General features: G+C 35.6%; 1 protein-coding gene across 2 annotated transcripts; it reads right to left on the bottom strand.

Annotated features, from left to right (window-relative positions):
• Window positions 1–5,387: 5,387 nt before the first annotated feature.
• Window positions 5,388–12,557, bottom strand: LOC149546097 (uncharacterized). 2 transcript variants are annotated; one of them, XM_089791005.1, is made up of 3 exons: window positions 11,042–12,557; window positions 8,652–9,907; window positions 5,388–8,564 (listed from the first exon to the last, which is right to left on the bottom strand). In XM_089791005.1, the coding sequence occupies exons 1-3, from the start codon at window positions 12,486–12,488 to the stop codon at window positions 5,811–5,813; spliced, it is 5,457 nt and encodes a 1,818-aa protein (XP_089647131.1). In that variant the 5' UTR covers window positions 12,489–12,557; the 3' UTR covers window positions 5,388–5,810. The 2 variants fall into 2 exon arrangements, with proteins under 2 accessions (XP_089647131.1, XP_089647130.1); XM_089791004.1 differs by having other exon boundaries at window positions 8,652–12,557.
• Window positions 12,558–18,813: the final 6,256 nt, after the last annotated feature.

Raw genomic sequence — 18,813 nt, 5'->3', positions numbered from 1 at the left:
AACTAAGAACCTTATCCAACATTCTAGATGAATGGATAAGAATGACAAAGTGTCATATGTGTGTAGAAGATTCCTGTGTTGTAGACACCATGTGCTTAAAAGAGGTGCGGACCCCTGTGATGTCATCAAGACAACTCACAAGAGTGCACATACTCCTAGGTGACTAATAAATAAAATAATGCAAAATAATTAAATAATTCATTAACCTAAGTAAACCTAAGTAAGTGTAATAAGTAAATACTTATTTACACCAACAATTAGGATTACCTCTTGAAAGACCGTCAGAACGAATTTGCGAGGACATTTGTTCAATGGAGGGGCCATGGCTTTCTAAAGCAACAACATGAACACTAGTATCAACAACTGGGTCACTGGTGGCCAAGGCCATTATAAACTAGCCTAAAAGCTCCCACACTAAATGTGGTTTGAAAGTGGAAAACACAGAAGGAGAGCTCAAACAGAGAGCCATACATTAGGAAATTCAAAGAATGCATGAAACCCTAGTAGAGCAAAAAATCAACTTTCAAAAAAAAAAAAAAAAGTTGATAAATGATTCAAATAACTTCTAAAAAATACTATTGTTTTATTTTTAGAAAAACAAATGAAGAAGAAAATTTTTCTATTTTGTAAGATGAAATGATCATTATAATATATAAAATTTAATTTTGGGGAGAATGCACAAACTAACTAAATGAGATGTAAACAAACATAAAGTTAAAACAAGCTTCAAAATTTTCAATCACTATAGTCCACATGCACAACTTATTTAAAACGAAGAGAAAATAATTTAAAACAGTTTTCATAGTTTTTGTTTTAATTTTTATCATTTTTGTAATGTAACTCTTATTGAAATTTTGAAATAGTGAGTTTATAATAAATCTTAATTATTTTTTATCTTTTCTATTAAGATTGTTTTTCACTTTAAAACTCACTTTTAAGTTTTATAATTTAGAAATTTATATTTACATTAATTTTTTCAATGACAAAGTTGTTCATAGATTTATGAATTTCACAAATCTAAGTAGTTTTGTCTTAGGTTTTATAAATTTATAATTTTTTTAAATAGTTATTTTAAAACTTTTATTAGTTCTTTTGATTTTTTGACTTTTAATAAATCATTTTGAATTTTTTTAATCTATTTAAATTTATACAATTTGTTTGAACTTTTTTCAATGCAAATTGCTCGTAATCTATGCATTTTATTTGTATGAGAATTTTTATTGTAGTTTTATAAGTTTTCTCAATTTGTGAACTTTTAATAAATCATTTTGAATGTTTATTTTATTATTTGTTGCAAAAATCATTCTTTTTGCAGCATTGCATCCTTATAGGATATGGACAATCAAGGCTAGAGTTACTACACATGCCCATCTTCATCACTTCAACAATGCAAAAGAAGATGGAAAAGTGTTTAGTTTTGATTTGGTTGATTTTGATGAGGGCGAGGGGAAATAAGAGTTGCATGTTTCAATACTATTGCAAATAAATTTTATGATTGAATAGAGATTGGGAAAATGTTTGCAATCTCAAAAGAGGGCTTTAAACCTTCACAGAAGGAATTTAACCATTTGAAGAATGATTGGGAAAATATAGTACAAAGTAATTACATAGCTGAGTTGTGTTTGGAGGAGGACAATTTTATGCCTAAACAAAATTTCAATTTTATTTCAATAAGTGAAATTGATGCCATGGAAAGCAATTCTATAGTTGATATCACTAGTGTTGTTTTAGCAATTGATCCTTCAAATTTTATATTAACAAAGAATGCCACAAAATCAAAAAAAGAAATCTTCAATTGAAAGACATGTTAGGTTTCATAGTGGAGTCCACAATGTGGGGTGACTTTTGCAATAAGGTCAAAAACTTAAAAACCTATGTGACTTAGAAAGTTTTCCTATTCTTGCTATAAATATTAGATGTATCATTGATTTTGGAGGAAAATCTATCCAAAGCATAGAGGCCTCTCCGACCCTATCCATGGCACCACTGGGGTGAAGCAAGGATGTCCCCTCTTGCCCACCTTATTCGGGATCTACATTGATGAGCTTGAGGCTTTTCTCAGTAACTCCTCACTTTCGGGTGATGGTTGTCATCTACACTAGGTATTGATCTCCATCCTTCTCTTTGGTTCTTCTTGCCTCTTCTCTTGAGGGTCTTTAGAGGCTTTTGAATAGACTTACATCTTTTTGTGACATAAGACATCTGGTCGTGAACCTTGAAAAGACTCGCGTTATGGTCTTCAATGGTCTAAAGACCTCACATCTCCATTTTCACTTATAGGGTCAAGAAGTTGAGATTACATCATCTTACACATACCTTGGGGTTAAGTTTTCCAGATCTTGTTTTAGCTTGACACCAACCATTCAACCTCGGATCAGTAAAGAGTTGGGTTCCCTTGCCATGCTTAAGGGATAGTGCTTCAGACACCACTTTCAGGACACATCATCTAAGCTATCCCTCTTGGATTCCTTAGTAAGACCCATAGTGCTTTATGGTTTCGCAGTTTGGGGTCCTTCCCTTTTAGAATTAGATTGGGCCATGATCAAGCATACCCAGATTCTGCTCTTCCATTAGATTATAAGTTGTCATAAATCTATCCTCGACAATATTATTTTGGCTGAGTTTGGAGCTCACCCATTCAGGGTTGCAATAATTTTTGACTCGATCTGGTTTCTCCACCATCTCTGTGGCTTTGCAGAGTCGGATGAATGCCAACATAGACACCCTTACTTAGCTTATTGCTCCTTAGTTTCTATTGCAAACTCCGATCCAGCCACTAGAGCCCATTGTTGGTAAGTTCAAGCAATTATCGTGCTGAGTTTAGTTGGGATTGACATTGACTATCGCCCTTCCTACCAGTTCTCATTGGATGCTCCTACTCATCTACTCCCCTCTTGGCAGGAGTTGAATGGACATGTCAGACTTGACATTTACAAGTAGTATATCATATGGACCTAGGTGGATCCTCCAGGGGACTATGTCTGAGGATGGCTTTCCAAACTGAGCACTTCATAGATATTTGGGATGGGATTATTGTACACCCTAAGTACTTACACAGAGACTGGACACATGCCCTGTGTATCTCCCTTGGCTCCTTCAGGGTGGGCTCACATAGATTCTAGATCTAGGTTGATCACCATATTTTTAAAGATGATCAGAAGCGTAGATTTTGTACCTTAGCAGAGGCAAAATCTGAGATCATTTCCTTTTCAAATGCCACATATACTACGAGATTATAGGGAGATTTTATTGTTTTTTTAAAGATTGCAGATTCCTCTCAAATTTTTTCAGGTACACAGATCAACATTGCATTGTGCTTTATCTCCATGAGTCCTTACAGCTTCTTGACCATACTTTATAGCTATCATTTCCTAGGAGTTAGACCCAGGCATAGCTTATTACAACCTTCTCACCCTTAGCTCCAACTCGGGGTGTGAAGTGACCATACAGTTTCCCTAACATGGGCCATTCTAGATCTGTGAGACCCCACAGGGGATCTTTTTACCAGCGACACTCCTCTCGTAGCACTTAGCTTCATCATAGGGCCTCTGGTAGCCACACAGATCAGTCACTATTGGAATTCTTAACTATAAGGATAGATACCTAATCTTTTTTGTGATGTCTCTTGCTTTCTTCTTCTTTTGTTGTACTTGTTATTTTTTGGACACCATTTGGTGCTCCATTTGTCTGCTTTCTTCTTGGTGTAAGCTTAGAGTCCCATAGACCCACGTTGTGGTCTTTTGTTGGACATTAATAAAATTATCTTATCTTATATTATCTTATAGGGACAATTAGCATAACCCAACTTTTTATAAATCTAGATCTTTCGGAGGCACATCAATTGGCATCCTGATTTGATAAAGAAGGAAAAGGTCTTGCTTCCCCTTATATTGCAAAGCAAATATCATCTGTTGAACAACATAAAATGTAAAAAATTGTGGGACACATTAATGATTGGGGACTTAGTAGATTTAATGTTTCTTGTTGGGCTGTGATAAAAGCTACTCTATATTTTACAAAGGTGAACAATTTTTATTATATAGCTTGTACTATAAAATCTAAAAATAGGCAATGTAAAAAGAAGGTGAACAATGATAGAAAGGTAATTAATATTGTCAAAGATGTAATAATATTTTTTCTGAATGTGATTACATATATTAATATTTCAATTATTTTTAAAAATATATTAATTTTTTAATAAATATACATGTTTCTTTTACACAACCTGTCATATATAGAGCAGAGGTGGATTGATATAGAAGAAAATAAAACAGGGTGGCTCAACAGAGATGTTAACGGTTATGAGAGCATGGATAAATAAAGGTTTAAAGCAAGAATGGCAACAAAAGAAGTCCAAACACTGATACACATCGAAATCTCGATATCCATTTGTAACAGTAGAGAAAGTGAGAATGCACGCAAAAATAAAAATAAAACTGAATCCAAAGTAACTTATCAGCAATAAAAATATAGAACCTGGCTTTCTGGCTATTTCTACTGAATCTTCTTTCCAAATTTTATGATTAGGGTTGATCTGCTCCACCCCTAAAATCGACCTTCTCTCTGTGTTTTCTTTTATTCCTTCCAACTTCGAAAATTTCTTCTCCTCTAAAGGCCATTACCCCTGCCTCATTCATTTCCAACTTTATGAAAATGATTCCCACCCTATTTCCCCCGTCCCCAATCTCAAAAAAAATAATAAAATAAACATAAAGAGTGAGAAGTACTTCAATAAAAATGTGTTCAGGCAGTGGTTCTAACGCTTTTATTGAATAAAATTCCCCATTAAAATTTGGTAACTGCTACTTCATATGTTTTTCAATTATTTCAAAATCGCCTGCTAAACAAAAATCTACTATTATTATATATATTTTTAACAGATGGTTTGACTGATCTAAATAGCAGTAAAAATATCAATTTATTCGGTGTAAATGGGTTGTGACATTAGTTTAGATATATGATAAACTATATCAAATAGAGAATTACAGACACATTTATAAAAACATAGCCAAGCTATTTCAAAAAAGCGAGACCTTGTTTCATAATGTTGACTACCATTCTACAGTCATTTCTTTATATGAACTTTCTCTTACTGTAAGCCTAATTTAACAACTTTCTCAGACTGTAAACCTAGTTTATCTTATAAAACATGGTAAAACTTCAAACTAATTTCAAATGAATGCATCAGAGATCAACAAATAAACCATTTCTCCGATTTGCTGAGTGAAGATAAATCCTTTATATTACCTACTAAAATAGCACTACCATAATACGACATAGAAAAGCAGACCCTAATTCATTTTATAATACACTGGAATTCCTTAAAATTAAAAAGCCATTAGAAAACAGGTAAACTGCATTCATAAATTAATTCCGCCAATCTCTCGTTTGCGCACTAATAACAGGTAATTACGTTTTTTCAATTTTCATACAGCTATGAGTCCACCTTAGATGTGAACTGGGAAGAACATGTCATATATGTGGGCATGTTGTAGAAAGGCAACTGTACTTCAATGAACAGAAGTACCATCGGAGTCCTCAAACTGACCAGAAAAATAAAAATGCACTTCTACAAGATTAGTTATGCAGTCTATACTTACAGAGCATCAGATCTTTCCATTTATATTAGCACAGTAGTACTACTATCAACATCCTCAAACTGAACAAAAAACAAAAATGCACTTGTTTGCAGTGTCTGTACCTGAGATGGTATTTTTGCCACTCATTACATCACATAAATCCCATACCAAAGCATAAACATAAACACGCTAGACCCAAAAAAGATAAGCATTTATAAGCCCTGCTGTGGCTTACATCAAAGATGAGACCGGAGGCCTCAGGCTTTTTGCCAGATTCTCAAAGCTTCTTGCCAGCTCAAGTGCGTCCAGAGTCAGCTGAAACTGTCCATTTCCCTTCTCTGCCATTTCCTCAAGGATACTTATTGTGGGATCATTCCCAAACATGATTGTATGGAGGGTCATCCTGGGCTCCCGTCTCCTCATACATACTACACAATCAACAGGATTCTTTCGGCCATTGTTTCCGCCATCACTGAGAAAGATGACAACTGGTATTTTCATGTTCACTATCGGATTCCTGATTGCTTTGATCAATATCATTTCTGCTAATTCCAAACCTGCTGAAAAACTGGTCTGCCCAGACGGTGTGTAGGGAAGGAGATAATCCACAACACTTTCTTCCATATCTTGCATCTCTAGGGCTAAGGTTGCCGATTGATTGAAAAGAACAACTGATACAGAGTCAGGAACTGTTGTAACACGGAGTCCTATAAAAGTCAGGATGGCCTCATAGACACATCCAAGCCTTGAATTATGCCCATTAAACATTTCCATGGTTGGGGTAATATCAGCAGAGCTCATAGAAGCTGATATGTCAATCACAAAGATGACATGATGAGGAACATCAGCAGAATGGCCGCAGGCAAAACGGTGGCCATCAACGCTTACATAACTTGTAGAACTGGCATTTTGTCTTGTTTTCTCAATAGGTTTATGCCATAGATGCTCCGTGCAATAAGATATTTTCTCTGAGTTTGCGTTATGCTCTTCAGATGTGCACTGATGATTGCATTTGTTAAACTCTTGACGCTCTTCCTCCGTGCAAGGATCAACAAATCTAACATATTTCCAATAAGTGTCATGCATCATCTCGTCCTTCGGAACATTAATGTCAGGCCCATATTTTACTGTTGCATGCCTTGAACCATCGTGGAGATTGCTGGTGCACATCATGCGTCTACTCTGTGGACAAGGAACCAAATGGAGATGACCCCGCCCCTGTTTCTTGCAGAACATGTTGCACATCTCTGCCACCCCTTTCTCTCCCCATTTATACTTTCGACCCTCAATGTCGATATCTTCCTCCTCTGAAATGAATCTTGTATTTCTCATGTTTCCATGCACTGTATTGTGCAGACCAGGGTGATGTAGTGGAAGGCGACAAAAATAGCCACAAGCTTCACATCTAGTGTCACAATAATGCACAGCAGATGGATTTGTTGTATGAACATGCGGGCCTTCATGAGACTTTTTAAAAGGAGGAATGGGAATGCAACAGCCTTTTCGTTGCCCATTTTGTTCGGAGAAGTGTTCATACTCAAACGAATCTCTCTGTCCTTGGAAATTAGCTTTTTGCTTCACTAGCTGGGTAAATACTTCACAAATTCCAGGGGTTTGACAATTCTTTGGACATGCGTGTTGATTCCCACACAAGTGCTCTCCTTTATGGAAGTGATTTTCTACTCCACATCTCCTAGTGCAGCCTCTCATTATGCATTTAGATGGGCAGTATCTGTCATGACACTGATGTCTGGTGTGAGCAGTTTCAACGGGCATAAAACATGTATTTTTGCAGCGTCTCAGTGAACATTTCAGCCTACACATATGTCGCAGGGAACTGCAACTATGCCGCCCGGCATGGTCAGGCTCTTGAGAACAAAATTTGTTGCAGTTTGATGAAATGTTGTACAGATGACATGGCTCTCCACAGGCATGAGTTATTTCTTTGCAATGGTGAAGACCTTGGTGCCCTGCCAAATCCTGGCATGGGTTGAAATGATCTCTTTCTCGAACGCAGTAAGTGCATCCTTCTGTACATGAATGATTACTCTCGCAAGAATGGTTCTGATTATGGTCCTTCTCAAACACACATCTCCAGTAGCACACTGAACATTTACAGCCACAAATTGAGAGACCTTGCTTTACTTCTCCAAGTGCTAAACTTGCCTCTAATTGCAACTTTTGCACCTCCTCGTTATGGCAAAAATCTGCGGCGTTTATGCTTATCCATTCTTGAACTCTTCCCCGCCTTCTCTCTGCTATTGCCTCTAGAAACTTCTCAAACATTGAAAACCACGAATCATCACTGCTTCCTTTCCTGAGGAAAATACTCTCGACTTTCGATCTAAGTTGAGACAATACATGCCTGATGTCATTCTTAGAAGGTGTCAGAAACAGGTTTGAATCTGGAAGGTTGAGTGAAAAACCCTCCACCACAAGAGGTAAATCAGGAACCTCTTCTTGTGTATCAAAATGTACAAGCTTCTGTACTTCATTTGTATCTGTTACAGACAGGCATCCCGTTGAGACAGCAGACTGAAGATTTCTCCGTATAATCTCTACTAAAAAGCCCGCACGCTTACTGTCAGTGCGAGACCAATCTTTGGCTGCAATTTGAGAAACAATTAGCTTCAAATCTCTGGCGAAGGCAGAACCATTATCATAGCTACAACCAATTTTGTGAATTGTTTGAGCGAGCTCACTTAAGCTCCGCTGATAGTACTCAGATCTATTGTAAGGAGCCATAGCGTCAATCTGTACATTCCCACCATACATTTTTAAAACAAAATTTTCTGGAGATTTGCTACAAATTTGATCAATCTTCTCCACAAATTCCTGTATAAGATCATGTACATCAGATGCATCCACATCTTTGATTGCAATGTAAAATAAACCTTTGAATAGCTTATTATCCTTTTCCAGTAGATTGGTCCCGCTCTGAAAGCGGCTGAAAGAAGACTCCGTGTCCTTATCAAAATGGAAATCCTATGAAACCAACAAGGAATAACAATCATTAAGCAGCAGGCCTTGAACCAAAATCCTATGACAGTATTGGGGTTCAGAAATACATACCTTCTTGTTGAAAATGGTGATGTTGCTCACTGCCGCGTTGAGAACAGACAGAAGCATATCCTCTTGCTCACTTCGCTCAATACTTCCAAGACCTTCAAAGTCTAAGAGCACGTACAGGCACCTTTGTTCTCCGGGAACATCTTCTGCATCACTGGCGATGAGAGTCATCCAGACACCGTCTGTGCACCTACCCCCTGCAACATCAAGCAAAGATCCTGACAAATGGTTCAACAGATAAGATTTGCCGCTGCTCTGTTTCCCCATTGATGATATAACCTTAATTTGGCCCTTCCAACTGTTAAGAACAGCATCGTAGAACCCAAAACGCAATTTATCAGCAAGTGATACGCAGTCAATGTAACTTATTTCTGGGGGAATTTGAAGCCCATCCTTTAAAGCTACCATCCCATTCTTCTCTGCACGAGCTATCTGAACTGGTACCAGAGAAACAAGTTTACGGACCCAAAAACCCATCTTCATCATATTATTATCCCCCAACGGATGTGAATGCAAGCGGCCAAATTCAGTTACACACATTTCTACATCATCCACTTGAAATCGAAGCTTCAAATTTGAAAAATCTTTCTCTCTTCTCTGTTTTAGTTGTCTAACGAGTGATTCCAAATACATGATGCACGCCTCACCATTGCAGGAGTCCCTGCTGCTCTCTAGAACCACCTTGAATGTGCTGTCTTTTAATGCCGGGATCAGCGTCGGAGTTGTTGAAAACTTGTCAAATATATGATATACATACCCCAAATAGGGGCACTGCCCAGCAATTTCTTCAGCTTCTGGCTCCGGTTCAGGAGTAGTCCGCACAGCCTCCATGGCTAAGACAGATTTCAGAATATGGGAGGTAAGAAAATGTAAGCCATCGATACAAGAATACAGTACAAGGTGACTCTGTGGTCCAAAGCTAGTCAATTTTGCCCCAAATTGCTCGGAATTAGTATCACGAAAGCTTTCAATGCCTTCGATTTGGATGGTTTTCAAATATCCCAGAGTGTCGCCCAAAACAAAAATTTCCAATATGAGCCCATGGCTTGTTTCTTGTCTCTCTGGTGCAATTTCAGCATCCCCAGAGCTTTGGGATTTCCTGATGGCGATGAAGAAAAACCCATCAGAGGAAATGCATGCTTTTGTTAGAGGTTGGCAATGAGAAAGGTCAAGGAATTTTGGCTTCATCAATGGCTTGTCGTGGATTTCTACCACCCTGGCTCTGTTCGTTTCATCAACTAACAGCAACTCCATTTTACCTGGAATTAATTGCATCCATGTTATGATCTTACTGCCTTTATATTTGTCCAAATTAAGCTCGACTCCAGTGGGATAGATCTTCTTAAATGAATTATCAAACTTATATATTGCAATCTTGAACTTGTCTCTATCGTAGAAAGCCATGGCTCTGGTGGCTTCATCGATGGACAACAAATCAAATCCCCTCTTGAATGTATAAATTTGGTTTAAACTGGAACCTAGTCTTTGGCAACGCAAGAGATCAAGGCAGGAGTCTATAAAGTTATGAATAAAAACAATCAACTCTCCAGACTTGAGGAGAACTACTTTTAACAAGCTATGTATTTTGGGATCTAGTATAACTACATCAACGGGCTGGCTGAATGTGGGTTGAATTGGACGCGTAGGATTGATGTTCAGTTCGTTCATGTCCTTTTTCATGGGGATTATCTCTTGTGCTTTCCATACAATGTCAGAGTCGCGCTTCTCAACATAGACTTTCAGCTCAACTTGATCACTCTGCTCGGCATTAAAGAACAACCTTAAATAAGGAGGACGTTTAACGATCACCTCCTCAATATACCTAGTTACCAGCTTCTCTCTTGAGTGGATGGATAACCGCTTCTTCTCTTGCTGTAAAAATACATCCTCTGCTTGTTGAAATCTTTGCTTCATTTCCTTCTTTTTGCTTACCTTTTGTTTGGACACACTCATTGATAATTCTTTCTTGATGTTTTGCAAAAACGTAAGCTCTTGGCTCTTATACACTTCACAACACACGGTATTGAGCTTACAATGATGATGGGATAAAAGGGCCACTAGATCGATTATGGGTTGGGTAAGATGATGGTTTTGAAATTTCTCAAACATTTTTTGAATCTCACTTGGCAGGCTTTCTGTGGCATAGGTTGTCAAATGGTACTCCATGAACTCAAGGGCCATGTGCCGGTCACAGGTCTGTAAGAAGGCGGTGAACATTATGTTTCTTTCAAGGCTTTTCAAATCTCTTGGCACCATAACTTCTACCCATTTACAAATAGCAGAAATAGAAGAATTGTTATTAACACTTCTAATGCACACTTCGAATTTCGATTTTTTGGAACGATATCCAGACTTAACAGAAGTAGGAGAGTAAATAATAGTAACTTTCTCACCTGAAAGTGGGAAGCCTAGTCTTGTTTCCTTGTCAAGTCGTACAAACTTTGCTGTTCCATTGATTTTAGCGGAGCAGCAACACTCTGCAGAACAGTTTACTTTGACTTCTTCTCCATACCGGATGTACAGAGGTTTATCCTCCCCTTCGACCAGGCTTTCAACAGTAACTATGTGCTCTGCATCGCCAACAATAAACTCCATATCTGATCCAACTATCAGGACCTTGTCAGAACCATCCCCGCCAGTTAACATCATCGAAAGCGCCCGATGAAACTGTTCAATCCTTTCACCTGAATTCTCTTGATCAGTGGATGCGATTTTACCCTTTGTTCCAGTGAAAAGGTAAACATGACTGCAGAACATTGGAAGAACATTTAAGAAGCATCTCTTCTTTATTTCCTCGGCTTGAGCAGACTCCGTAAAGGAGTCTTTCAGCAAGCAGTAATCTTCGTACTCTTGTGCTTCACAATATTCAAGAAGACTGACAAACTGCTTATTTTCCAGCCTAGTGTAATCAACATTTGATTCCAAAGACCAATCTCGGAGCATTTTGCCGAGCTCAGAAGCCTTCAACGTTAGTACTTGTGTTTGTACCTCTACTCTTGTTGAAGCTCTGTAGTATTTTGTCAGGAGACAGCAGCGGTGATATCCCTCGCAGAATACCGCGCCGCTGTCATCGCTTGAATTCTGTGATGGCCAGAATTTCTGAGCTTTGATTTCTGGATCTATGCTCACTTTAAATCCAGGCAACAACTCCAAGTTATTCTCCGAACTCTTTACACTAGTTACCCGAATTTTCCTTGTACGCTTAGCTCTACAACATGTACTAATGGTGGATGCAGCCAAGGCCTCAAAAGGATAGTTCCCACCAAGACAAATATAAACACATTGGCAGAGCTCAACCAGATATCTAATGAAATTACACGACATGTCTTTTCTACAGGCTTCCTTCAAATTCTCACCTTCATGCCAGTAGAATGTAAGCAAAACGCCATCTGCTTGTTGAGGGACATTGGCGTACAACCCAGGTTCAAACCCCGCCGCCTCCATCTTTGCAAGAACAGACTCATGAATCAGGCCTGCTTTGCGGAAAGTTTGAATCATCGTCTTCTTATCTCCATAGAATCCTACAGCAGGTAACTTTAGCTGGTTTAATGCGTCGAAGTTTATACGGATTTCAGGCGGCTCACTTGAGGAAGCCGAGGTAGAGGAGGGCAAAAGTTTGTTGCAGAGGCTCAAAATTTCATCTTGTGGAAGCTGCACCTTTTCAACAAAGCTGTAATCCTGCTTGTCAGAGACAATGCGCATAACCCGAAACAGATTGGAATTGTCATTTTCATTTTGCCTGGAAAACGGCCCAACGGCAACAGATTCGAACTTACAGACCGCATTTTCCCCTCCAATAGTCAGAGTTGAAGGCTTAACCTTCAAGAACATGGAATTCATTTTCCTCGGAAAGAACAAAAGGAGATTGAACAAACTCAGTTGGAAACAACTGGAATATTGATCAGGCGATGCCACTGGAGCAAAACAAGAAAATCAAGAAGGCGTAAGGACGGCTTTATAATGTAAATTTTGAGAATTATAATATATTATAATATATTAAATTCGAGTTCTAAGTATTAGAATATTTATAAATATATTTTTATCATATTATTATATATATAGTTGAATTTTATTTATTGTTCCTACTTTTTACTCTTTTTCAATAATATTTTTTTAATATAAATTTTTGATATTTTTGATTATTTTTTCAGCAAGTTATACTATAAGAATTTATTTTGAATCTTGTAATAAATTAAAAATTAATAATACATTTCATAACAAGAGCTCTATTAGAGCAAGACTCCGTGCCTATTCTGAAAAGTGTAAGGATAAAAATTATTTAAAAAAAAAATTTAAAAAGATAAAATAGAGGATTATCATGAATTTAAAATTATATACGAGAATGAATATGCTTAGCTTTTTTAATCTGATTAAATTATTACAAATAGGCACACAATAATTTTAAGCATTACATTTAGTTACATTTAGATGTAGCAAAATAAATTGTCATCTATGTACTATCAAATACCAACTATCAAATTTTACACATTGTTAAAAATATATATATAATTATAAAGTTGTAATAAATATGGACATATAAAATATTTTAATTTTAATTTTAATTAAGTTGTAATAAATATGCACATATAAAATATAATTTATTTAACTTAATTTAAGTTGTAATAAATATGCACATATCAAATATAAATTATTAAATTTAAATTAATATTATTTCATTAACAAAGTTTTTTTATGTATGGATTTGATTGTGTATATTTTTTTAGCATATATAAGACCAAGCCAAACTCGAAGGATAGATAAGGGAGGCCCCAAGAATGAAAAAATAAAAAATATTTTTTATTTTAATTCTATAATATATATAAAAGCATACCATATGGATTTAATAGATTTATACATTTATAAATTTAATTTATATTATAAAAATATATTAAATTATATTATAAAAAATTATATTCATATTAAATTATATTATAAAATTTGAATGTGCAAACATTAAATATATTATATTTTTATAATTATAGTTATATATTGATATAATACGTGGCAAAATAGTACGACAAATATAAAGACTGCATTAAAAAATATAGAACACGTTGGAAATTGAGACACATCTTTATCTTCTTTTTTGCATATAACTAATCAATATTTTGAAGACATTTTCATCAATGGGGATTTTTAAATCCTACACCCCCACGCTTTAACGCTCTACGTAAAAGAGTTTCGTCCAAATTATTAACATTGCAATATATGTTATAATCATATCATGTCATGGTCGTTAGGTGTGTGGGCCATATCTCTTTGACGAGATGAAGGTTTCATGGGTGAATTGGGTGTGGTGCACAAAAAGTTAAATGGAATGATGAGGTTTACAATGATGCCAAGTATGTATATTTATATTTTTTAATGAAGAAATAAAAAAGAAAGATCTAGAAGGTGCCATAGAGAATTGGGTTCTTCCACCTGCAACATGCCAATCTACACAGAGGAAATGGGGCACAAACATAGTGATAATATTCTTGCATTACTTTGTATGCAATATGACATATCTATTAGTTAAGGAAACTTCTACTACCAATACAAGCCATTAAAAAGCATCCTTGGCACATACATTCTTAGTACATGAGTACAAGAGTTGATCTTTATATAATATACATCATTGTTAGTGTGCATCCTAATGAATCCAAAAATACAAAAGATTATACAACGAAATAATTATAAAAATATTTAGACTCATTCAATAATTACAAATTCAAAGGAAAAAATACTACGTTTCTTACAATCCCCATCTTATGATGTTGGGAAAATGAGTGTTGTACACCTTGAATAATAATTCATATAATTATAGTATTCAATTTAATTAAGTAAATGTTGCTCTGCAGAGCACCTAGATGGATGTGCAACATGCCGAGATTATATTATAATATTCTTAAAGGTGCTTGATGTTGTATTACAATATTTTAATATTATATTTAAATTAATTATTTAACATTATGGAAATAAAATAATAAAATATAAGTTAGGAAGAAAATAATGCACCTAATGTGAAGTTGGTTAAAACATCAAGGGAGGCACAACTTTCTTCCACCACCTCACATTGCTAGCTAGGAGTGCTAGGGAGCTCAGATTACACGACAAGTAGTCTACTTGATCACTTCGATGAGATTAAATGTGACTATTTTAAATATCTAAGTGTAGATGATCAAATGTGTATAAATTAACTTAATGCAAAGAAAATAACAAATTTAACAATGTACTCAAATATGAATATGCGAAAAAGATAATGCATATTTAAGAGAATAGTACTATTCTAAATGAATAAAATGAAGGAAAAAATAATATAACATATTATAAACATGGAGTGAAGTGATGGAAATATAGCAACACCACATAATTGGAGGAATTCATTTTGTCCTAACTATACAACCATAAACCAACTTGCATAATATATCTCTAACTTTTAGATATGAATATTGAACATGTCAACCAAGAAGCAAAACATCACATGAACACAATAACACCAATATTCTTATCATGGAAACCTTATTAGGGGAAAAACCACGTCGGGGGATGAAACCCACAAATAAATACTCTATTAAATGCAATACCCTATAAAAAGGTTTTGTTCAAAGGGGAATGCACATGCATTCAGACACACTCCTTAAACCTTAGTGCTCAAATACAAAAAGGGAAGGCTCAGTGCCTTACAAATTTACTTGGAGAATAATCAACTAATCATTAACTATGTGGTCATAGATCTTCAACATGCCTAATCAGTTCTATTGAAGTGCATCAAATCTCTATTGATAAGTGAATGCCCAATAACTAATCATATATGTTGTGATTGATGGCCACATACTTCATTGGCCTAGTGTCTTGTGTCGATGATTAGTTTTGGTATGAAAAGCATATGAAAAATGCCTATGTCAAGGCAATAAATATAGAGCTCAATCATACAGTTTTGGTCAATGACGACAAAATACTTATCCATTAAGGTTATAATTGTGGGAGTGCAATATATATGATGTATGTGAGCTACTTTTGTGATCTCTATTACTAGGATGCAATACAATGTGAGTTACAATGGTGCAAAGTGAAACTATACCAACAAGATAGTATTTTAGGATATTTATTATGAAGATAGGATATTTTGCCTTTTTAAATTGATCTTTATTATCAAATCAATCAATTATCAATGTTGGGATGTCACCTAAGGACTTAATGATGTAGAGAGACCTAGGAGCACTATTTCACACCTTTTCACTACAAACTTACAATGTTCTATCTTAGATTCCTATTCCTCTTCAAGATCTCTCCTCTCCTAAACCCCTATAGCCTCTTTCAATTCCAAAGTCCTCTTAGTAATTCTTTTTAACAATTCAACATTTCAAGAGGTTCTCCTCTTGCTCCTCCTAGTGTTCCTTTTGGCTCTTGAATACAACAATTTCACTACAAGTGTCAATATACTGCTCATTGACGACTTTTTTTATCCTTCCCATAACCCAACTATGGCACAAAAAACCAAATTATATGAGTTTCTAATTATTTATCTCTAGTCCTTAAATAAATATTCAATGTCCTAACTATGCCTAATAGCTAATTAAGTCTCCTCAAGTGGTTTTCCTCCTACAACTTCTGATTTTACCAAAAAAAACTTGAGAATTATGCTTTTCAATAGCCTTTTGTGGCTTTGAAAAAATACTCCAAGATTGGCTTCCCTTACTACCAATGTGTTGGTAAATAGATTGTTCCTTTCTAATTAATTCTTTAAATACCCAATATCTATGAACAATGGCTGATTACAATAGTTGGAAAACCATAACTGAATGACTAATTTCCCTCTGAATTTATAGGTATAGCTCCCTTGAGTTTTTGACTTGCAATGACTTTTTTTGTTTCTAATTCTAAGATGGAGCTTGTTCTTGACCAGAGAACAAGAGAGGAAAACCAAGTTAGGCCTAGACAAGAACTAACTTAGGCTAGAATCTAGGTCTTAATACTAACCAAATTTGTGAATCCACACATCTTATGAACCCACAAAATCTGGTGATGCAATAGTGAGTTCTATTTATATGAATAAGATGCTTAATGGAATAATTTTAAGATCTAAAACATAAGAAACTAACTTACAAAGCAATATTGGAAAAAGCCTCTTTTGACTTCTAACAATAGTAAGCTTATCTTCAATTTGTTGTATTAAAACATAGGAACAAAGCTTTGTTTGTTCATTAGATTAACTCAACTCAAAGAGACATTTGTAACTAAGACATACAATGGAATAATAAATAATTAATCTACAAAACACATTCAAGTTTTCTTTGTAATCTAAAGAATTTCACACCAAAATTTAGGCAACCTTTCATTAATCTTTCTATCAAGTACATAGAGGATTCTGAGATGAACCGTTACAAAAAGTAACTAAATCAGTTCATCTTCTCAAAAATCACAAATGACAAGAAGCCAATTATTAGTTACAATTTCATATCTGAATACAAATGAGTGGGAGAAACATCATTTCACTTTCTTCCCCTTTTCTAATTTTTCCTTATAGGCCTTAGCAACAACAATGATTGGAATGATCTTTTCATGTTTGTTGATGTGGATGTTGGTGTATTTGATAAGCCACTTGGAGTGTTCTCTAGCCAAGTCTTTGATTACACTCAACCGCTCTTGCGTTTCCTTTGTTGCTACATGTATGCATCCACTGAGTCATTAGAGGTCTGACACTCTATCCTGATGGATAGCAAATCTCTTTGTTAATTTGTCCAAGTAGCTGGAGAAAACCTTTTGCATAACCATAACTCCTACTACTCCTTTCCCTTGCCCACTTGTTTGGGATTTAGTGTGTAGGCATTTTAGTAAATCATAATCTGTATGTTGTTCCTCTTTAACTTTTCCCTCTATCTTCTATAACCCTTCTTCTACCAAAGAGATCATGCTATCTTTGAATTGAAATCTCTGTTGCCATTCAAACAAAGGCTTGTCTCCTTTTTGTAAAATCTTGGCTTTAACTACTTCTTTAGCCTTCATTTGGATGATCATATGTAGGAGAGAGATGCAATCTTCACATTTTTCCTTTTCTATTGATAGAGTTGCTTGGTTAGCTAGGATGTTATCCTTTTCCATCTCAATCCTCAACATTGCATTGCCAAGTTGATCTATAACTACAAGTCCTTCATGTTAGAAACAATAGTCGACCAAGATAACTAAGAGGGGGTGGGGGAGGGGGTGAATTAGTTATCCAATAATTAAAACATTTATCTTCTTTAAAAAAATTTAAACCTTCAACCAAAGTAAACAAAAAACATACAAAGATGCATATAGACAATTACACTAGATATGTTGACTAGGGAAACCCTTGATCAAAGGGAAAACCTCAGTGGGAATGATGCCCACAAGATGTTGTACTAATATAAATATTCCTTTTTAGAGGATGGATCCTATTAGGAGTCTATTACAACATTTAGTATAATGAGTCCCTATTAGGAGATTCCAACCCTGTTAGGAGTTGTGTTATAATGTATGCAAGAAGAGCCCACTGCCCAAACATGCAATTTCAACTACAAGAAGAGCTCACTGATCAAACAAGTAATCTACTATTATTTTCTTCTCTCCTCTATCCTGTCAACTCAGATCCAAATACCAAACCTCAAATCCCTCAGCAAAACATCAGCAATGAAGTTTCCTTCACTTCCGCATTGCTTTGCTCAAGTTCGCATTCCATACTCCCTATTTCTTTTTGAACATTCGGAATTTGCATTCATCTATATCAACACACCACATGATAAAAGAAAATGTCCTTCTTTTATACCAAGTCCATAAAACAATTCCATGAGATGGTTGTTAGTCCTTCTCAATTAAAATTATCATAGGACCTCACTAAGAACGTGTTACACTTAGTGATAACCTTAATCTTCCACCTTGCAACTTGAATAACTTTCCATACAGGCAATATCATGACAAGTGAGCTTAGCCACATCATCCTCAACATGTCCTCAACCTTGATCATCAAGATATCAACTCTGATAGGAGATATAACAAGTTTACTAGAACATGCCTCTGTAAACTCTATTTCAAAATAGACATCACCAAAATTTACATAACTTCTTCTAGACTTATCCTTTCTACTTTTGACATTAACTACATATACCAAATACTTAGAAGTATCTCCCATAACCTCAGGTGGTTATTGTTGAGAAATGTCTCT

Source organism: Cupressus sempervirens, chromosome 7 (assembly GCF_028749045.1).
Source record: "Cupressus sempervirens isolate cs-2001-9-10 chromosome 7, ASM2874904v1, whole genome shotgun sequence".
NCBI classification, from domain to species: Eukaryota; Viridiplantae; Streptophyta; class Pinopsida; order Cupressales; family Cupressaceae; genus Cupressus; species Cupressus sempervirens.
Note: the sequence above shows the minus strand (reverse complement) of the source record. Positions and strands in the feature narration are given on the sequence as shown.

Coding starts and splice junctions, on each gene's coding strand:
- LOC149546097 (XM_089791004.1), bottom strand. CDS start 12,488: ATGAATTCCATGTTCTTGAAGGTTAAGCCTTCAACTCTGACTATTGGA. Junction 8,565..8,651: donor TCACCATTTTCAACAAGAAG/GTATGTATTTCT, acceptor TTGGTTTCATAG/GATTTCCATTTTGATAAGGA.